We start from the raw sequence: 21,571 nt of genomic DNA on the forward strand, positions 1-21,571 counted from the left end.
GGTGTATTATATTGTTTACAGAGCACTAAGGTTACATAAGAATGTAATGGTTGTGCTGCTGCAAGTAAAAATGTAGTTGTTCTGTCTGGGACAACAACAATAAAACACTCTTGCTGCCCGGAACCAGGTTCGGGCGCCGCGGTGCTCCAGCCGGCGCGCTGGGAGTGTGACTCCCGCTGCACGGTGCGGGTGTCCAGCCACTACGCTCCCCGCGTCCGCCCGCTCACTCTCCCGCGTCCGCTCCCGCTCCGCGTCCTCGCCCCGAGCGCTGGGCCGCCGCGGTCTGTGAGGGGAGAGGGATAGAGAGAGAGAGAGAGAGAGGGGGGGAGAGAGAAGGGGAGGCCAGCGGTCCCGGGGTCTCTCCCTCCCGGGCTGTCCGCCCCGCTCCGTCGCTATGGCGGCCATGGAGGGAAGCGCCAACTCCCGGGCGGGCATCAGGTGGGTCAGCGCGCAGGCGCGGCGCCGGGCCCGGCTCCCTCCAAAGGGAGCGGGCAGCCGGTCTCTGCGCAGGCGCAGCGCGGGGCCCGGGTCCCCAAACGCGAGTGGGCGGATCGTCTCGGCGCAGGCGCGGCCGCCGGCAACAGACGCGCCGAGTCTGCGCGCTGGGGCTCTGTCCGTAAGGTCGAGTTTCCGTAACGCGAGATTCCGTAACGCGAGTTTCCGTAACGCGAGTGACCGGCCCCAGTTTGCTTTACGGTGAAAAGGTTTTTTGTCGCGAGCCATCCAGACAGCGGAAAGACAAATACACGATTACAATCCAGCCATTTACAGCGCACAGACAGATGATAAGGGAATTAGTGCCCCGTATTAGCCGGGACATCCCGTACTTTGGGCTAAATTGGTTTGTCCTCGTACGGGACCGCCCTTCTCCCGTACTAGGTCCGGGGGGGCGCTGTAGGCCCGGACAGTGCAGGCCCGGACAGTGTAGGCCCGGACAGTGTAGGCCCGGACAGTGTAGGTCCGGACAGTGTAGGCGTAGGCCCGGACAGTGCAGGCCCGGACAGTGCAGGCCCGGACAGTGCAGGCCCGGACAGTGCAGGCCCGGACAGTGCAGGCCCGGACAGTGCAGGCCCGGACAGTGCAGGCCCGGTCAGTGCAGGCCCGGACAGTGCAGGCCCGGACAGTGCAGGCCCGGACAGTGTAGGTCCGGGGGGCGCTGTAGGCTCGGACAATGTAGGCTCGGACAGTGTAGGCCCGGACAGTGTAGGCCCGGACAGTGTAGGTCCGGACACTGCAGGTCCGGACAGTGTAGGCCCGGACAGTGTAGGCCCGGACGCTGTAGGTCCAGACAGTGTAGGCCCGGACGCTGTAGGTCCGGACAGTGTAGTCCCGGACACTAGGCCCGGACAGTGTAGGCCCGGACAGTGTAGGCCCGGGCACTGTAGGCCTGGACAGTGTAGGTCCGGAGGCCCGGGCGCCGTCTAACAGAGGTTCCGTGGCAACCCGCTTCCCACCCTGGACGGCCATCATTGGTGGAGCGGGAGCACGTGGCCGCTGGCTAGGTGAGGTCACGTGTGGCGCGGGGCGGTGACATCACCTTGTCCCATATTTGGGAGTAAGATAGTTGGCAACCTTAAAAGGGAATAACGTTTAGTGCAAGGTAAAGCCAGCAAAGTCCGATCAAGGATAGTCCGAAGTTCACTAGTGAGGTAGATAGTAGTTGAGGACTGCTCTCTGGCTGTGGTGGGATGGTTAAGTTGCCTGATAACCGATGGGCATTGGCCGGTCTGCACTCGGTGGGCCGAAGGGCCTGTTTCCACACTATCTCTGAACCAAACTAGAGGGGATATCTTGGTCAGCATGGAGGCTTTGGGTTGAATAGACAATAGACAATAGGTGCAGGAGTAGGCCATTCAGCCCTTCGAGCCAGCACCGCCATTCAATGCGATCATGGCTGATCACTCTCAATCAGTACCCCGTTCCTGCCTTCTCCCCATACCCCCTCACTCCACTATCCTTAAGAGCTCTATCCAGCTCTCTCTTGAAAGCATCCAACGAACTGGCCTCCACTGCCTTCTGAGGCAGAGAATTCCACACCTTCACCACTCTCTGACTGAAAAAGTTCTTCCTCATCTCCGTTCTAAATGGCCTACCCCTTATTCTTAAACTGTGGCCCCTTGTTCTGGACTCCCCCAACATTGGGAACATGTTTCCTGCCTCTAATGTGTCCAATCCCCTAATTATCTTATATGTTTCAATAAGATCCCCCCTCATCCTTCTAAATTCCAGTGTATACAAGCCTAATTGCTCCAGCCTTTCAACATACGACAGTCCCGCCATTCCTGGAATTAACCTAGTGAACCTACGCTGCACGCCCTCAATAGCAAGAATATCCTTCCTCAAATTTGGAGACCAAAACTGCACACAGTACTCCAGGTGCGGTCTCACCAGGGCCCGGTACAACTGTAGAAGGACCTCTTTGCTCCTATACTCAACTCCTCTTGTTATGAAGGCCAACATTCCATTGGCTTTCTTCACTGCCTGTTGTACCTGCATGCTTCCTTTCAGTGACTGATGCACTAGGACACCCAGATCTCATTGAACATCCCCTCTTCCTAACTTGACACCATTCAGATAATAATCTGCCTTTCTATTCTTATTTCCAAAGTGAATAACCTCACACTTATCTACATTAAACTGCATCTGCCATGTATCCGCCCATTCACACAACCTGTCCAAGTCACCCTGCAGCCTTATTGCATCTTCCTCACAATTCACACTACCCCCCAGCTTAGTATCATCTGCAAATTTGCTAATGGTACTTTTAATCCCTTCATCTAAGTCATTAATGTATATCGTAAATAGCTGGGGTCCCAGCACCGAACCTTGCGGTACCCCACTGGTCACTGCCTGCCATTCCGAAAGGGACCCATTTATCCCCACTCTTTGCTTTCTGTCTGTCAACCAATTTTCTATCCATGTCAGTACCCTACCCCCAATACCATGTGCTCTAATTTTGCCCACTAATCTCCTATGTGGGACCTTGTCGAAGGCTTTCTGAAAGTCGAGGTACACCACATCCACCGACTCTCCCCTGTCAATTTTCCTAGTTACATCCTCAAAAAATTCCAGTAGATTTGTCAAGCATGATTTCCCCTTCGTAAATCCATGCTGACTCGGAATGATCCTGTTACCGCTATCCAAATGCTCAGCAATTTCGTCTTTTATAATTGACTCCAGCATCTTCCCCACCACTGATGTCAGACTAACTGGTCTATAATTACCCGTTTTCTCTCTCCCTCCTTTCTTAAAAAGTGGGATAACATTTGCTATCCTCCAATCCACAGGAACTGATCCTGAATCTATAGAACATTGAAAAATGATCTCCAATGCTTCCACTATTTCTAGAGCCACCTCCTTAAGTACCCTGGGATGCAGACCATCAGGCCCTGGGGATTTATCAGCCTTCAGTCCCATCAGTCTACCCAAAACCATTTCCTGCCTAATGTGGATTTCCTTCAGTTCCTCCATCACCCTAGGTTCTCCGGCCCCTAGAACATTTGGGAGATTGTGTGTATCTTCCTCAGTGAAGACAGATCCAAAGTAACGGTTTAACTCGTCTGCCATTTCTTTGTTCCCCATAATAAATTCCCCTGCTTCTGTCTTCAAGGGACCCACATTTGCCTTGACTATTTTTTTCCTCTTCACGTACCTAAAAAAACTTTTGCTATCCTCCTTTATATTATTGGCTAGTTTACCCTTGTACCTCATCTTTTCTCCCCTTAGAGTCTTTCCGCCTCTTTGGGATAAATTGATCCTGAAACCTCTGCATTATTCCCAGGAATACCTGCCATTGCTGTTCTACCGTCTTCCCTGCTAGGGCCTCCTTCCAGTCAATTTTGGCCAGCTCCCGCCTCATGCCTCTGTAATCCCCTTTGCTATACTGTAATACTGACACTTCCGATTTTCCCTTCTGCCTTTCCATTTGCAGAGTAAAACATATCATGTTGTGATCACTGCCTCCTAATGGCTCTTTTACCTCTAGTCCCCTTATCAGATCAGGATCATTACACAACACTAAATCCAGAATTGCCTTCTCCCTGGTAGGCTCCAGTACAAGCTGTTCTAAGAATCCATCTCGAACGCACTCTACAAACTCTCTTTCCTCGGGTCCATTTCCAACCTGATTTTCCCAGTCTACCTGCATGTTGAAATCTCCCATAACCACCGTAGCATTACATTTGTGACACGCCAATTTTATCTCCTGATTCAACTTGCACCCTATGTCGAGGCTACTGTTTGGGGGCCTGTAGATAACTCCCATTAGGGTCCTTTTACCCTTACAATTCCTCATTTCTATCCATACTGATTCAACATCTCCTGATTCTATGTCACCCCTTGCAAGGGAATGAATATCATTCCTTACCAGCAGAGCAACCCCACCCCCTCTGCCCACCTGTCTGTCTTTTCTATACGTTGTGTACCCCTGAATATTCAGTTCCCAGCCCTGGTCCTCTTGTAGCCATGTCTCAGTGATCCCTACAACATCATACTTGCCCATGACTAACTGAGCCTCAAGCTCATCCACTTTATTTTTAATACTACGCGCATTTAAGTACAACACTTTAACTTCTGTATTTACCTCCCCTCTCACATCGGTCACAAATGGCCCTGCCCTTAATCTCTTTTCCCCTCTAGAACTTCTGTTCCCATTCTTCCGAGAGTCTTCTACAATATCTCCTTAGTTTAAAGCCACAGGTGTCGCACTAGCAAACCTGCCTGCCAGAATGTTTGTCCCCCTGCTGTTAAGATGTAACCCGTCCCTTTTGTACAAGTCACCCCTAGCCCAGAAGAGATCCCAGTGGTCCAGAAATCTAAATCCCTGCTCTCTGCACCAGCCCCTCAGCCATAAATTCATACCCTCTATCTCTCTGTTCCTGGCCTCACCAGCACGAGGTACCGGTAGCAGTCCAGAGATAACCACCTTCGACGTCTTACTTCTCAGTCTTTTTCCTAACTCTCTAAACTCCCGCTGTAGCACCTCCTTCCTCTTCCGCCCGACGTCATTCGTACCCACGTGCACAACGACTTCAGGTTGATCGCCTTCCCTCACTAGGATGTTCTGAAGCCGGTCCGTGATGTGCGGAACCCTGGCACCAGGGAGGCAACAGACCATCCTCAAGTCCCTCCTGCTGCCACAGAATCTTCTGTCCGTCCCTTGGACGATGGAGTCACCGACCACTACGGCTCTTCCTGACTTCGGTCTCCCCTGTCGAGTATCCTTGCCAACAGGTCCGCCACTCGGACTGGAAACGTCTTCTGCCCCGACAGTTCCCAAGAGGGTATACCTATTTGCAATAGGCACAGCCACTGGGGTCTCCTGTAGTCCACGTCCACTCCCCCCTGAAACAGTCTCCCACCTTCGCTCGACCTGGACCTTTGGCGTGACAGCCTCACAATAGGTCCTGTCGAGGAAACTCTCGCATTCCCGGATGGCCCTGAGGTCATCCAACTGCCTCTCCAACTCCACCACACGTCCCTTCAGGGGCTGCACCTGGACACAGTTCTTGCAGGTGTAGCTCCCAGAAGCTCCAGCGACGTCCCTGTCTTCCCACATCCTGCAGGAAACACACTGCACCAACTTTTCCGCCATTACTTTGTGTCTATAAACAGTTCAGGCTTAAAACAATTGTAACCTCCTCACCTCAGCCTCCTCGCCGATGCATGAAAAAGGAGAATGTTTTTAGGCTTTGGGGAAAGAGAGGGGGATTGGTTGGGATGCAGGGGTTGGATGGCTGCTGGTGGCGCTCAAGAGAGTCACCTTCGTGTTTTTATTGTCATATGTCCTGAAACTGAATAATGACATTCCCTCTTTGGCTCTCCCTTTCTCCAACCTCTCTCTCCCTCCTCTCTCTTTCCTGTCCCCTCCCTCTCCTCTCTCGCCCTCCCTCACACTCTCCTTGCTTCTCTCCCTTTCTCTCTTCTCCCTCTCCATTCTCAATTCTCATTCTCCCTCTTCTCCCTCCACCTCCTTCCTCTCCCTCCACTCTTTCCCTCCGTGCTCTCCCATCTCCCTTTCTTCTCTCGTCTCACTTCTCTCCTGCTGCCTCTCCTTTTCTCACACTTCTCCCTTCCCCCCTCTCTCTTCCCCCCCTTCTCTCCATCCCCCCTCCCTCTTCCCCTTCTCTCTACCCCCCTCCCTCTTCCCCTTCTCTCTATCCCCCCCCCTCCTCCTCTACCTTCACCCCCCCCTCCTCCCCTACCTTCACCCCCTCTTCCTCCCCTTCTCTCCATCCCCCCTTCCCTCTTCCCCTTCTCTATCCCCCCCCTCCTCCTCTACCTTCACCCCCTCTTCCTCCCCTACTCTCCATCCCCCTCCCTCTTCCCCTTCTCTCCATCCCCCCTTCCTCCCATTCTCTATCCCCCTCCCTCTTCCCCTTCTCTCCATCCCCTCTCCATCTTCCCCTTCTCTCCATCCCCCCTCCATCTTCCCCTTCTCTCCATCCCCCCTTCCTCCCCTTCTCTATCCCCCCTCCCTCTTCCCCTTCTCTCTATCCCCCCCTCTCTCTTCCCCTTCTCTACCCCCCCCTCCTCCCCTACCTTCACCCCCCCTCCTCCCCTACTCTCCATCCTCCCTCTTTCCCTTCTCTCTATCCCCCCCTCCTCCCCTACCTTCACCCCCCCTCCTCCCCTTCTCTCCATCCCCCTCCCTCTTCCCCTTCTCTCCATCCCCTCTCCATCTTCCCCTTCTCTCCATCCCCCCCTCCATCTTCCCCTTCTCTCCATCCCCCCTCCATCTTCCCCTTCTCTCCATCCCCCCTTCCTCCCCTTCTCTATCCCCCCTCCCTCTTCCCCTTCTCTCTATGCCCCCCTCCCTCTTCCCCTTCTCTATCCCCCCCTCCTCCTCTACCTTCACCCCCCCCTCCTCCCCTACTCTCCATCCCCCTCCCTCTTCCCCTTCTCTCCACCCCCCTCTTCCTCCCCTTCTCTCTATCCCCCCATCGATCTTCCCCTTCTCTCCATCCCCCCCTCCCTCTTCCCCTTCTCTACCCCCCCCTCCTCCCCTACCTTCACCCCCCCCCTCCTCCCCTACTCTCCATCCTCCCTCTTCCCCATCTCTCTATCCCCCCCTCCCTCTTCCCCTTCTCTCTATCCCCCCATCGATCTTCCCCTTCTCTCCATCCCCCCCTCCCTCTTCCCCTTCTCTACCCCCCCCCTCCTCCCCTACCTTCACCCCCCCCTCCTCCGCTACTCTCCATCCTCCCTCTTTCCCTTCTCTCTATCCCCCCATCGATCTTCCCCTTCTCTCCACCCCCCCCTTCCTCCCCCTTCTCTCCATCCCCCTCCCTCTTCCCCTTCTCTCTACGCCCCCCTTCCCCCCCCTTCTCCCCTTCTCTCCACCCCCCCCGTCCCCCCCCCGTCCCTCGCCCTCCAGCTCTCAGGAGTTGCTGCAGAAGGTGAAGGCGTTCATCAGTGGCGTTGACCCGGCACAGGGGCACCAGCTGACGGTGAAGGAGCACGCCCGCTGCGGCATCCTACTGCTGCGTAACCTGCCGCCTGCCCGCGGGGCCGTGCTGGAGCACCTCCGGGGGGTGTTCGACGAGTCGGTGGGGGCCTACATCCTGGCCCTGGACAGGGAGGGGTGTGGTGGGCACCACCTGGGCTCGCTGGGGCTGGAGGACGTCACGCTGGAGATCCAGGGGGTGCTGTCAGAGTTTGTCCGCTCCAACCCCAAGGCCTGGGCCCCGCTGGTGTCCGGCTGGTCCATCGATCTGATGGGGCAGCTGAGCAGCAAGTACTCTGGCCGCCACCGCGTGCCCCACGCCAGCAGCCTGAACGAGCTGCTGCAGCTGTGGATGTCGTGCAAGGCCATGCGGGCCCTGATGGAGATCTACGTGCAGTGCCTGTCCTCCCTCATCAGCAGCTGCCCGGACGCCTGTGTGGACGCCCTGCTCGACACCTCGGTCCAGCACTCACCCCACTTCGACTGGGTGGTGGCCCACATCGGCTCCTCCTTCCCCAACACCATCATCAGCCGCGTCCTCAGCTGCGGCCTCAAGGACTTCTGCCTGCACGGCGGCCCATCCTCCGTCGAGCCCATGCTGCCCCCGCCCTGCCTGGCCGACCAGCGGGTGCCCAAGATCGCGTCGGTGGTGGGCATCCTGGGCCACCTGGCCACCCGCCACGCCGACAGCATCAAGCAGGAGCTGCTGCTGATGTTCCACGAGAGCCTGGGGCCTTGCGGGGACAGGGACGGGTCAAGGGCCCGGCACCAGGAGGCCACGGTGCCCTTCCTGCTGCAGCTGGCAGCCATGTCGCCGGCCCTGCTGGGAGCCGTCTCTGCCGAGCTGGTGGACTCCCTCAAGCCTCCGGTGCTGGACCAGCTCCACCAGCGCTTCTCGGGGCTGGGCCGGGACGAGGCGGACAACCTGCTGGGCCTGCTGGTGCACCTGGTGTGTCAGAGCGGTGCCGGTGCTCACCGGGTGCTGCAGTTCCTGCTGGAGACGGCGTCTCCGGCCTCGGTCATCACCGGGCCCGGCCTGGCGGTGAGGGACAGCGTGAGGGAAGCCTGCCAGAGGGTGGTGCAGCTGCTGCTCCTCAACCTCCAGCGCCTGGTGTACAGCGTGGGGGGAGGGGGCCCTGGAGACACCCAGGCCCGGCCCGTCCCCTTCCTAGACGGGCTGAAGGGCCGCCTGCCCGAGCTGTGCCGCCAGGCGCTGAGGCCCGAGTGTAAGAGGCACCCCTGGCAGCACCAGCTACTGGGGCTGCTGGCTGTCTATTGCGGACCTAGCTGGGCTGCAGAGGCCCTGTGCCAACTGCTGGGCCAGGCCGGGTGCCCAGAGGAGCTGTCCCTGGCCGCCAAGCTCCATGTCGCCCTCTCCTCCTCCGTGCCGGGGCTGGTGCCGGCCACTGCTGCCCGCTGCGTGGCTCACCTCCACTCGGCCCCAGCGCCCGATGCCCGCAGGCTGCTGCACAACATGGCCGCCCTGGCGAGGGACGAGGACGGGGAGAGGGAGGAAGGGGAGGAGAGAGAGGGGGGAGAGGGTAACGGGCTGGCGGCCGCCTTGGCCTCCCACGCCCCGCAGCTGGGCCGCCTGCTTCCCCACGCCGACCCCGGGGTGTCGGAGGGGGCCGCCCTGCTCCTGGCGGCCTTGCCCGCCCCCCCTCCGTCCAGCCTGAGCCCCTCGCAGCTGTCGGTGCTGGTGCGGGCCGGGGTGTCGCGGTTCTTCCAGGCGCTGTGGCGCGGCGGGGCCGAGGAAGGGGCCGCGGGAGAGGGCTGTTCCCGCCTCCTGTCCCGCCTGGCCTCGTCCTCCCCGCAGGCCCAACGCTGCATCCTCCGCCAGCTGCTGTCCGCGGCCTTGCACCCAGGCAGCGCCCGGCTCTTCGGCGGAGGGGGCGGCTCATCCACCTCCACCTCAGGGCCCCTCCACCATTCCGGCCCCGGGGACTCGCTCCTGGGGGTGAACCGGGAGTTCGGGGCGGCCGTGGGCTTCGGGGGGCTGTGGGCCGTCTTCCACGCCGGGGTGATCGGCCGGGGCCTGAAGCCGCCGCCGGCCGGAGGGCAGCTGCTGCCGGGGGAGGCCGCGGGGAACGCCCACCGCTTCCTGGGCCTGGTGGGCAGCTGCTGCTGCGGCCCCCTGCAGAGGGAGGGCCAGGTGAGCGCCGAGGCTGCGCAGGCCATCGCCCTGGGCCTGGTGGAGGTCCTGTGCCCCGACGTGACCTCCAGCGAGCTGGCCTGGCCGCCCGAGGAGCAGTCCCGGGGCACCGTGGAGCGCGACCTGCAAATCTGGGGCCGCTTCCAGGCCAACCCCCTGCTCTTCGGCCTGCTGCGGCTGGTGGCACTAGGCCCGCCGGCCCTGTGCTACTGCTCGGTGCTGCTGCGAGGGGTGCTGGCCACCCTCCTCTCCCACTGGGACGCCTCCCGCCACCGGCTCTCCACCGCCTCCCCCCGCCACCTGCACGCCTCCTGCCAGCTGCTGGCCTGCATGGCCGAGGGGCAGCTCCTGCCCCCTGCCTTGGGCAGCATGCACGAGCTCTTCCACCTCCTCACCCCCTTCGAGGTGAGGCTCCTGCTGCTCGGGGTCTGGGCCTACCTGCGCGCCAACGGGCCCCTGCCCCAGAAGTTCACCTTCCACCCCGAGCAGGGACGCTTCTACCGCGAGTTCACCCGGGACGGCGACATGGACAGGTGTCTGGCCGTCCTACACTGCGTCCTACACAAGAACATCGACCGCCTCGGACACTTGTACGGCCACTTCCAGCTCTGACCACATTGCAATCCCCCCATCCCCCACCTCTCACCTGTCCTCCCCCTCTTCCCCCTCCTCCTCCCCCCTTTTCCCCTCTCCCCCTCCTCCCCTCTCCCCCCTCCTCCGCTCTCCCCCCTCCTCGCCTCTACCCAACTTCTCCCCCTCTACCCCCTCCCCTCTACCCAACTCCTCCCCTCTCCCCCTCCTACTCTCTTCCCCTCTCCCCCCTCCTCCCCTCCCCTCTACCCAACTCCTCCCCTCTCCCCTCTCCTCCCCTCCCCTCTCCCCCCTCCTCCTCCTCTCCCCCACTCCTCCCCATCTCTCCCCTCCTCCTCTCCCCCCTCTTACACTGCTCCCCTCTCCCCCAATCCTCCCCCTCTTGCTGTGACCACCCTCTCCCCCCTCCAGCAGTGACCCCCCTCCCTCCTGACCTGTCCCCAAATCCCCTGGGTCAGGCAAAGAAACAGGCTCCATCCCAGGGACAAAAAGCAATCATCCTTCCTCCTGACCCGTCTCCAAATCTCTAGGATAGGCGCAAAATGCTGGAGTAACGCAGCGGGACAGGCAGCATCTCTGGAGAGAAGGAGTGGGTGACGTTTCGGATTGAGATCCTTCTCTAGTCTGAAGAAGGGTCTCGACCCGAAACCTCACCCATTCCTTCTCTCCACAGATGCTACCTGTCCTGCTGAGTTACTCCAGCATTTTGTTTTCTGGTATCCCAGGGCCGAATATCATCCCCGTCCCGTCCCTTTGCCTGACTGATGGGATGGGAAAAAAAGTGTTTTGGGGAGATGGGGGGGGAGGGGGGGGGGGGGGGGGGGCGGGGGGAGTCGGGAATTGATTTGGTGCCCTGGTTTGCATTTCGGTCTGGATGTGGGCGACGAGAAATATGAGTTGGATTGAATCTGAGCTGGCACAGATATGATGGACCGAATATCCTCCTCCACTGCCCTGAGGAGATTCCCTCTGGACTGTCCCCTGCCCCTCCAGTTAAACTGTGAATGGCCTCACATAGGTTGGGGTGCAGTCCCGAGGGGCTCTAGGGGGCGGCTCTCCACTTAGTGACAACCCCCCCCCCTCCATTGTCCTCCTGTGGCCAAACACTCGTGCATCAAGAGACTTGTGAATATTATCTACTTTTGTAAATCGACGTTTCAAGAAATCTTGTTGAGTTTAAATAAATATGTGTGTTCTTTCTGTTGTGTATGTTCAATGGTGTCTTAGTCACACAGCACGGAAACAGGCCCTTCGGGTGAAGAATAAGTCAACTTGACCCGTCAGCTTGGGTAAGCCAACTTGGATCAGTTGGACACCACCTGGAGTATTGTGTGCAGTTTTGCTCTCCTAATTTGAGGGAGGACATTCTTGCTATTGAGGCAGTGCAGCTTAAGTTCACCAGGTTAATTCCTGGGATGGCAGGACTGTCATACGATGAAAGACTGGAGCGGCTGGGCTTGTATTCACTGGAGTTTAGAAGGATGAGAGGGGATCTTATAGAAACATATAAAATTCTTAAAGGATTTGACAGGCTAGATGCAGGAAAAAAATGTTCCCGATGTTGGGGGGAGTCCAGAACCAGGGGTCACAGTTGAAGAATAAGGGGTCGGCCATTTAGGACTGAGATGAGGAAAATCTTTTTCACCCAGAGAGTTGTGAATCTGTGGAATACTCTGCCACAGAAGGCAGTGGAGGCTGATTCATTGGATGTTTTCAAGAGAGAGTTAGATAGAGCTCTTAGGGCTGAGGGAATCAAGGGGTATGGGGGAGAAAGCAGGAACGGGGTACTGATTGTGGATGATCAGCCGTGAACATATTGAATGGCGGTGCTGGCTCGAAGGGCCGAATGGCCTCCTCCTGCACCTATTGTCTATGTTTCTGTGCAATTGTCAATGCCAAGCTTGGTGAAGAATGGAGTCAACTTTTTCCAGCACTTGGAACCACAGATGCACTGCCGATGACGTGTGGCGTGCCGTGATAGGCCAGCGCAGCCGTCCAATTGGCTTCGGCCGCCGGGGGGTCGGGACCAACCTGGACGTAAGCGGCGTCGTCGACGTCATGACGTGTCTGCCTCTCCAGCTCGTTATGACGTCAGTGGGCGGTGTCAACGTCACGACGTCTGTGGGCGGTGTCACCGTCATGACGTCGGTCGGCGGCGTCAACGTCCGCGTCAGGTCGAGTTGGGCCAAGATGGCGCCGCTGGCGGGAGAGCGGCTGAGGTAAATGGTGGCGGCGAGAGGGGAGGGGAGGGGAGGAGATGAGACCGCGCTCCGGGACCGCAGGGCGGAGAGAGGGGGGGAGGGTTCACCCTCAGCCCCAGCCTGGGTGGCAGCGGGAGCCGCCGCCGCCGCTGCTGATCTCCCGTGGTCGGACGGACGTGGACGCCGCGCTCCTCCCCCCCCCCCCCCCCCCCCGCATTGGGCTCATACATGTTCATTACCCCTCCTCTCCTGCCCCAACTCTGTCTCTGCCTCCCACCATCCCTTCGCCCGCTCTCTACCCCGGTACAACCCCCACTCTCTCCCCTCCACTCCCACTCCCCCCCCCCCCCACTCCCTCCCTCCCTCCCCCCTCCTCCCTCTCCTCCTCCCCACTCACTCCCTCCCTCCCTCCCCCCCACTCACTCGCGTACTCCCCCCCCACTCTCCTCCCTCCCCCCCACTCTCCTCCCTCCCCCCCACTCTCCTCCCTCCCCCCCACTCCCTCCCCCTCCATTCCCTCCCCTTCCCCCCCATTCCCTCCCCTTCCCCCCCATTCCCCCCCTCCCCTCCCCTCCCCCCCATTCCCTCCCTCCCCTCCCCCCCATTCCCTCCCTCCCCTCCCCCCCATTCCCTCCCTCCCTTCCCCCCCCATTCCCTCCCTCCCCTCCCCCCCATTCCCTCCCTCCCCTCCCCCCCATTCCCTCCCTCCCCTCCCCCCCCCAATTCCCCCCCCCCTCACTGACACAACCCTGCCCATCCCCCCACCCCTCTGGCACAAATCTGCCCTCCCTCCCCAGTCCCCCACTCCCTCCTCCCCATTCCCTCCCTCCCCCCCATTCCCTCCCTTCCCCCCCATTCCCTCCCTCCCCCCCCATTCCCTCCCTCCCCTCCCCATTCCCTCCCTCCCCTCCCCATTCCCTCCCTCCCCTCCCCATTCCCTCCCTCCCCTCCCCATTCCCTCCCTCCCTCCCCTCCCCATTCCCTCCCTCCCCTCCCCATTCCCTCCCTCCCCTCCCCATTCCCTCCCTCCCCTCCCCATTCCCTCCCTCCCCTCCCCATTCCCTCCCTCCCCTCCCCATTCCCTCCCTCCCCTCCCCATTCCCTCCCTCCCCCCCCATTCCCTCCCTCCCCTCCCCATTCCCTCCCTCCCCTCCCCATTCCCTCCCTCCCCTCCCCATTCCCTCCCTCCCCTCCCCATTCCCTCCCTCCCCATTCCCTCCCTCCCCTCCCCATTCCCTCCCTCCCCATTCCCTCCCTCCCCTCCCCATTCCCTCCCCTTCCCCCCCATTCCCTCCCCTTCCCCCCCATTCCCTCCCTCCCCTCCCCCCCCATTCCCTCCCTCCCCTCCCCCCCATTCCCTCCCTCCCCTCCCCCCCATTCCCTCCCTCCCCCCCCCCCATTCCCTCCCCTCCCCCCCATTCCCTCCCTCCCCTCCCCTCCCTCCCCTCCCCCCCATTCCCTCCCTCCCCTCCCCCCCATTCCCTCCCTCCCTCCCCTCCCCCCCATTCCCTCCCTCCCCTCCCCCCCCATTCCCTCCCTCCCCTCCCCCCCCATTCCCTCCCTCCCCTCCCCCCCCCAATTCCCCCCCCTCACTGACACAACCCTGCCCATCCCCCCACCCCTCTGGCACAAATCTGCCCTCCCTCCCCAGTCCCCCACTCCCTCCCCCCCACTCCCTCCCTCCACCCCCCCCCCCACTCCCCCCCCCCCCCCACTCCCCCTCTGACACAACCTTGCCCATCCCTCCACCCCTCTGGCACAAATCTGCCCTCCTAGCCCTCCCCCCCCACTCCCCCTCTCAGTACAACACTAGATGATAGGGAGGGGGGGGACTGAAGGGGTAGAAATGTGTCGAAAGGGGAGGGGTGGTGAAGGGTTGCAAAAGAGGGGAGGGGGTGAATGGAGGTGAGGATTTGGGGAGAAGGGGCTGGTGGGTTGCCTGATGTCCCCACCCCAAGGGGGCTTCTGTGACTGTTCAACAAAGGGCCCCTTGTTATCTGTCCCTCCATTTGCCTCTCAGGCAGCAACGATTTTATATTTTGGAGTACACCGAGTTGCTCTCTTTATTTCCGTTGATTTATTTACTTTGCAATTATCGGCCATGTCTGTGTACATTCTCCTTTGCATCTGAAAGTTGGGTGTTTGCAGCCTACTAGTGAGAGTCTCTGGCATTAGCTCAGTTTCTCCACAGTATTTGTGGGGCTGATATCCGTTTGGAGGCCCTGAAGTGGATGTAAATGATTCCACTGCCATGATAGGAAGCAGGGCAGGATCGTCGGATAAATTGGATATTATTGTTACGATGCATGTAGGTTTTTGCAGTTTGCAAATCGGCTGGTGTACTTTTAACTTGAACAAAAACATCTTGCAATAACGGCACATTACAGCACGGTGACACAGCGGTAGAGCTGCTGCCTCACAGCGCCAGAGACCCAGATTCAATAGACAATAGGTGCAGGAGTAGGCCATTCGGTCCTTCGAGCCAACACCGCCATTCACCGTGATCATGGCTGATCCTGCACAATCAGTACCCCGTTCCTGCCTTCTCCCCATACCCCCTGACTCCGCCATCACTAAGAGCTCTATCTCGTTCCCGGCTACGGGTGCTGCCTGTACAGAGTTTGTACGTTCTCCCCGTGACCTGCGTGGGTTTCCTCCAAGAACTTCGGTTTCCTCCCACACTCCAAAGATGTAGAGATTTGTAGATTAATTGGCTTGGTGTAAATGTAAAAATTGTCCCTAGTGTAGGACAGTGTTAATGTGCAGGGATCGCTGGTCAGTGTGGACTCGATGGGCCGAAGGATCTGTTTCCGCGCTGTATCTCTAAACTAAACTAAACATGGCTGCAAAAGAGTTTTGGCTCCCCTTCAGGTTGTGTAACATTTACATCAATGGAATTTTTTTGTTGAGAGATTTATTACTGTTCCTGCTCCAGATTTCTTTTGATGCCAATTTTAAAATTGATTAAAATCAAGAGTGATGACGAGGCAGTCATTTTCTGTGCCTCTCTAATTCTGAACTGAGTTACTTTACTCTTACGGAAAGGACATGGGTGAGATTGACTTTGTTTTGGCCTCTTTAGTTTAGTTTAGAGATCGAACATGGAAACGCGTCCTTCGACCCACCGAGTCCACGCCGGCTATCAATCACTCACTTGCACTAGTTCAGTGTTTTCCCATTTTCTCACCAACTCTCAACACTCTAGAGGCAATTTTGCAAAGTCCAATTAACCCACAAACCTGCATGTCTTTGGATGAGGGAGCTAACGCATGTAATCACTCTGTACAATCTGCACCACCTATTAGAATACAATTAGAAGTTGAAAACGCAGCCAGGAATGGCAGTGAAGGCAGAAAAGATAGTGGCGTTTAGAAGGCTTTTGGATGGACGCCTGGATATGGATTATGTGCAGATAGATGAGAGTTTGTCTTGGCAGCGTGTCTGGCACGGACATTGTGGGCTGAAGGGCCTGTTCCTGCACTGTGCTGTTCTATATTTCCATTTGTGGGAGAGTTTTTTTTAAGAGATACAGCGCGGAAACAGGCTCTTCGGCCCACCGAGTCCGCGCCGCCCAGCGATCCCCGCACACTAACACTATCCTACACACACTAGGGACAATTTTTACATTTACCCAGTCAATTAACCTACATACCTGTACGTCTTTGGAGTGTGGGAGGAAACCGAAGATCTCGGAGAAAACCCACGCAGGTCACGGGGATAACGTACAAACTCCGTACAGACGGCGCCCGTAGTCAGGATCGAACCTGAGTCTCCGGCGCTGCATTCGCTGTAAGGCAGCAACTCTACCGCTGCGCCACCATTCAAAAATGGGGGGGTGGGGGCACTTGTTAACAGAGTCACCCATAAATTCATCTGTGAATTTGAGATGAATTTTTATTGTCTGCATCAACGGGTGGAAGTGAAGCTTTCTGCCGCAGGAAGCGGTGGAGGGGATGCAGAGATATGCATTTAAGGGGAAGCTAGATAAGCATGGAGGAAAACAATTGCAATGAATTGTGGACGCAGCCCAGACCATCACACAAACCAACCTCCCTTCCATCGATTCCATCTACACCTCACGCTGCCTCGGCAAGGCCAGCAACATAATCACGGACCAGTCTCACCCCCGGCCACTCCCTCTTCTCCCATCGGGCAAGAGGTACAGAAGTGTGGAGACGCACACCTCCAGATTCAGGGACAGTTTCTTCCCGGCTGTTATCAGGCAACTGAACCGTCCCACCACAACCAGAGAGCAGTGCTGAACTACTATCTACCTCATTGGTGACCTTGGACTAGCTTTGATCGATTTTACTGGCTTTATCTTGCACTAACGTTACTCCCTTTTATCATGTATCTGTAGCTCGATTGTAATCATGTAATGTCTTTCCGCTGACTGGTTAGCACGCAACAAAAGCTTTTCGCTGTTCCTTGGTACACTTGACGATAAATTAAACTAATCATTTCTTACACTGCACTGCAACTATCGTTCTTGTATTTTATACCTGTCTTATTCTATTTTAGCTTGTTTTTATTTTCTATTCTCATTAATTACTTTTTAATTGCTCTTTAATGTTTTATGTAAAGCACTTTGATGCTGAAATGTGCTATATAAATAAACTTGCCTTACCTAAAACGGGTAGAAGGGTTATCTCTTCGGGTGTTAAAGGTGATTAAATAGTGGTATTGAAGAGTGGTCCTAACCCAAAACATCACCTATTCATGTTCTCCAGAGATGCTGCCTGACCCGCTGAGTTACTCCAGCACTCTGTGTCTTTCCTTGGTTACACCAGCATCGGCAGTTCCTTGTATCTGCAGTGATATTGACCAGATTATTAAGGGGTTGAACACGTTAGAGGCAGGAAACATGTTCCCAATGTTGGGGGAGTCCAGAACAAGGGGCCACAGTTTAAGAATAAGGGGTAGGCCATTTAGAACTGAGATGAGGAAAAACTTTTTCAGTCAGAGAGTTGTGAATCTGTGGAATTCTCTGCCTCAGAAGGCAGTGGAGGCCAATTCTCTGAATGCATTCAAGAGAGAGCTAGATAGAGCTCTTAAGGATAGCGGAGTCAGGGGGTATGGGGAGAAGGCAGGAACGGGGTACTGATTGAGAATGATCAGCCATGATCACATTGAATGGTGGTGCTGGCTCGAATGGCCTCCTCCAATTGTCTATAGATGAGTTTAGGTTTATTGTTGCCACGTGTACTCTGTCCGGTACAGTGAAGGACTTTGTTATACACACTATTAGTGAATGCAATCAAGCTAAACTCCAGTGCAATAAGTGGATCAAAGGGGAAGATAGAGTGCAGAATATAGTACTTGTCTGGCTAGATCGGTTTTGTTTAGAGAAACAGCGTGGAAACAGGCCCTTCAGTCCACTGAGTCCGCGCCGACTAGCGATTCCCCCCTTACATTAGCAGACACTACACACTAGGGACAATTTACAGTTATTACCGAAGCCAATTAACCTACAAGCCTGTACGTCACTGGAGTGTGGGAGGAAACCGGAGCACCCGGAGAAAACCCACGCGGTCACTGGGAGAGCGTGCAAACTCCGTGCAGACAGCACCCGCAGTCAGGTGACTGGGGACCATTAAAGTGGTGATGGTTGGATGGGATTTCGCTGTATCTCTGAACTAAAATAAAATAAACTGATGATCTGTGCTTGGTCTCCCCTCGACCTCCAGCGTTCCAGAGAAAACAATCCACGTTTGTCCCTACCTGAAACGTCACGTATCCATGTTCTCCAGAGATGCTGCCTGACCCGCTGAGTTACTCCAGCACTCTGAGAAACGTCACCTGTCCATGTTCTCCAGAGATGCTGCCTGACCCGCTGAGTTACTCCAGCACTCTGTGTCCTCAAGTTTGTCCAAACTCTCCTTTATAGCTGGTACCCTCTAATCCCCAGCAGCGTTTGGTTAAATCCTGAGTAAAACCCGATCCAAAGCCTCCACATCCTTCCTGTAACGGGGTGACCAGGACAGCGGACGCCAGAGTAATTCATAATAACCAATTAAACCAGAGCGCTGGGAGGAAGCTTGTGTGGCCACAGGGAAACCTGGTGCAGAGGCCGAGATCAGAATTGAATCTATGTCACTGAATGTGACACTAAGCTTCAGTAATACAACATGGAAACAGGCCATCACATCTGCGCCAACTAGTGAAAATGAGACAATAGATGCAGGAGTAGGCCATTCGGCCCTTCGAGCCAGCACCACCATTCAATGTGATCATGGCTGATCATTCTCAATCAGTACCCCGTTCCTGCCTTCTCCCCATACTCTGCTATCCTTAAGAGCTCTATCTAGCTCTCTCTTGAAAGCATTCAGAGAATTGGCCTCCACTGCCTTCTGAGGCAGAGAAGTCCACAGATTCACAACTCTCTGGCTGAAAAAGTCTTTCCTCATCTCAGTTCTAAATGGCCGACCCCTTATTCTTAAACTGTGGCCCCTTGGGACAGAAGGGGGAGGAGTTGTACGGTTTGATAGCCACAGGGAAGAAGGATCTCCTGTGGCGTTCTGTGCTGCATCTTGGTGGGACCAGTCTGTTGCTGAAGGTGCTCCTCAGGTTGGCCAGTGTTTCACGGAGGGGGTGGGCCCTATTGTCCGGGATGCTCCGCAGTTTGAGGAACATCCTCCCCTCCAAGACTAACACTATCCCACGCGAGGGACATTTTGCAATTTATTTTACCGAAGCCAATTAACCTACAAACCTGTACGTCTTTGGAGTGTGGGGGGAAACCGGAGCACCCGGAGAAAACCCACGCAGGTCACTGGGAGAACGTGCAAACTCCATGCAGACAGCCCCCGTAGTCAGGATCGAACATGGGTCCCTGGCGCTGTAAGGCAGCAGCTCTACCCGCTGTGCCACCGTGCGCCCTCAAGGCTTATGGAAGTGTAGGATGTGACGGTATTTGTGGGTTTTGTTAGCTACGTGATGCGTTAGGCGGGGAGGGAATGTGATCATTCTGGACTGAACAATCTCACATCTTGTTTCCCTTTCAGCCTCCGGCAGATTCTCGTGACCTGGGTGACTCTTTACATCACTGTGATAGAAGCTGTGGACAGAAGCAACTTTAAAACATGCGAACAGAGTTCATTCTGCAAGTAAGTTTAGTTTAGTCTAGAGATATAACGCTGAAACAGGCCCTTCGGCCCACCGAGACCTAACTCACTTTTAAATTCATCCAGTGAATTGGCCTCCACTGCCCTCTGCGGCAAAGAATTCCACAAATTCACAACTCTCTGGGTGAAAAAGTTCCTTCTCACCTCAGTTTAAAATGGCCTCCCCTTTATTCTTGGACCGTGGGCCCTGGTTCTGGACATTTTACATTCGTACCAAGCTAATTAACCTACAATCCTGTACGTGTTTGGAGTGTGGGAGGAAACCGAAGATCTCGGGGAAAACTCACGCAGGTCACGGGGAGAACGTACAAACTCCGTACAGACAGCGCCCGTAGTCGGGATCGAACCTAAAGTTTTCACTGATCTCTCGTTGTTGAGTAAATCCATCACGACTGTGAATATTTAAAAAAAATAATGCAAGATTTCCACAGCAAAACACAAAGTGAGATGCCGCCTGACCCGCTGAGTTCCTCCAGCACTTTGTGTTTTGCTCAAGATTCCGGCGTCTACATTTCCTCGTGTAGTTACGATATCCATATTCTTTAGTGTAGAGATACGGGCAACTTTGGCCCATCGTTCACCCCTGCGCACGAGTTCTAAGTTATCCCGCTCTCTCGTTCCCCTTCCTGCACACACTAGGGGGCAATTTACACACGTCAAGTCAAGTTTATTTGTCACGTACATATACAAGATGTGCAGTGAAATGAAAGTGGCAATGCCTGCGGATTGTGCTAAGCTACAAAACAGGAAAGAAAAACAAATGTTAACACAAAACATAAATTAATACAGTAAATTAAATGAGTCCCTGGTGATATGAGAGTTAACAGTCCTGATGGCCTGTGGGAAGAAGCTCCGTCTCATCCTCTCTGTTTTCACAGCGTGACAGCGGAGGCGTTTGCCTGACCGTAGCAGCTGGAACAGTCCGTTGCTGGGGTGGTAGGGGTCCCCCATAATGTTGCTGGCTCTGGATCTGCACCTCCTGATGTATAGGTCCTGCAGGGGGGGCGAGTGTAGTTCCCATGGTGCGTTCAGCCGAACGCACTACACTCCGCAGGGCCTTCCTGTCCTGGGCAGAGCTGTTCCCAAACCAGATTGAAGTGTTGCCGGACAAGATGCTCTCTACAGCCCCAGGTAGAAGCACTGAAGGATCCTCAGAGAGACTCTGAATTTCCTCAGCTGTCTGAGGTGGTAAAGGCGCTGCCTTGCCTTACTCACCAGTGCGGCAATGTGCGTTGTCCATGTCAGATCCTCTGTGATGTGGGACGATTAACCTGCAAATTTGCACGTCTTTGGGATGTGAAACTGAAGCACCCGGAGAAAACCCACACGGTTTAGAGGGAAAACGTACACACTCCGTACAGGCGGCACCCACAGTGAGGATCACACTTGAGTCTCTGGCGCTGTGAGGCAGCAGCTCTACCCGCTGCGACGCCGTGCCGCCCCAGATGACACATCACTATGCTCGGTAATGAATCTCTGTGTGTTCCTTGCAGGAGACAGAGAAGCGTTAAGCCAGAGCATTCCCCCTACCGAGCGCTGCTGAACTCCCTGGAGGTGACTGAGAAAAGCATCAAGTTGCAGCTAATTAATGAAGTCAACAAGGTGAGTGCTCTCACGGGGCGTGGATAAAGCTGCCCGCTGGCACAGAGCCAGCTGAGATTCCACGACTTCGACTAACTTAAGATTAGAAACATAGAAAATAGGTGCAGGAGTAGGCCATTCGGCCCTTCGAGCCTGTACGCACCGCCATTCAATAGGATCATGGCTGATCATCCAGCTCAGTAACCTGTACCTGCCTTCTCTCCATACCCCCTGATCCCTTTAGCAAAAAGGGCCACATCTAACTCCCTCTTAAATATAGCCAATGAACTGGCCTCAACTACCTTCTGTGACTCACCACTCTCTGTGAAGAAATGTTTTCTCATCTCGGTCCTAAAAGACTTCCCCCTTATCCTTAAGCTGTGACCCCTGGTTCTGGCCTCCCCCAACATCGGGAACAATCTTCCCGCATCTAGCCTCTCCAACCCCTTAAGAATTTTATATGTTTCTATAAGATCCC

The 21,571-nt window shown here is 56.1% G+C and overlaps 2 protein-coding genes across 3 annotated transcripts in view; both read left to right on the forward strand.

The window, feature by feature from the left end:
- Nucleotides 1–271: 271 nt before the first annotated feature.
- ints5 (integrator complex subunit 5) lies at nucleotides 272–11,377 on the forward strand. Of its 2 annotated transcripts, XR_013549305.1 has the most exons (3): nucleotides 272–438; nucleotides 7,376–10,737; nucleotides 10,881–10,918. XR_013549305.1 is itself a non-coding variant. In XM_078427676.1 (2 exons), the coding sequence occupies exons 1-2, from the start codon at nucleotides 395–397 to the stop codon at nucleotides 10,206–10,208; spliced, it is 2,877 nt and encodes a 958-aa protein (XP_078283802.1). In that variant the 5' UTR covers nucleotides 272–394; the 3' UTR covers nucleotides 10,209–11,377. The 2 variants fall into 2 exon arrangements, 1 of the variants encoding a protein (XP_078283802.1); XM_078427676.1 differs by having other exon boundaries at nucleotides 7,376–11,377.
- Nucleotides 11,378–12,275: 898 nt separating this feature from the next.
- The window catches only part of ganabb (glucosidase II alpha subunit b), a 52,403-nt gene continuing 43,107 nt past the window's right edge, over nucleotides 12,276–21,571 (forward strand). The window contains exons 1-3 of the mRNA XM_078428015.1: nucleotides 12,276–12,406; nucleotides 19,393–19,494; nucleotides 21,006–21,114. Coding sequence (XP_078284141.1) covers nucleotides 12,327–12,406; nucleotides 19,393–19,494; nucleotides 21,006–21,114 — 291 coding nt within the window. The 5' untranslated portion in view covers nucleotides 12,276–12,326. The remainder of the gene's footprint in view (nucleotides 12,407–19,392; nucleotides 19,495–21,005; nucleotides 21,115–21,571) is intronic.

This window comes from Rhinoraja longicauda, chromosome 34 (genome assembly GCF_053455715.1).
Source record: "Rhinoraja longicauda isolate Sanriku21f chromosome 34, sRhiLon1.1, whole genome shotgun sequence".
Classification (NCBI taxonomy): Eukaryota; Metazoa; Chordata; class Chondrichthyes; order Rajiformes; family Arhynchobatidae; genus Rhinoraja; species Rhinoraja longicauda.

Excerpts from the sequence above, each read along its gene's own strand:
- ints5 (XM_078427676.1), top strand. The coding sequence starts at position 395 with ATGGCGGCCATGGAGGGAAGCGCCAACTCCCGGGCGGGCATCAG. Across the intron at positions 439-7,375 it reads AACTCCCGGGCGGGCATCAG|CTCTCAGGAGTTGCTGCAGA; the intron begins GTGGGTCAGCGC and ends CTCGCCCTCCAG.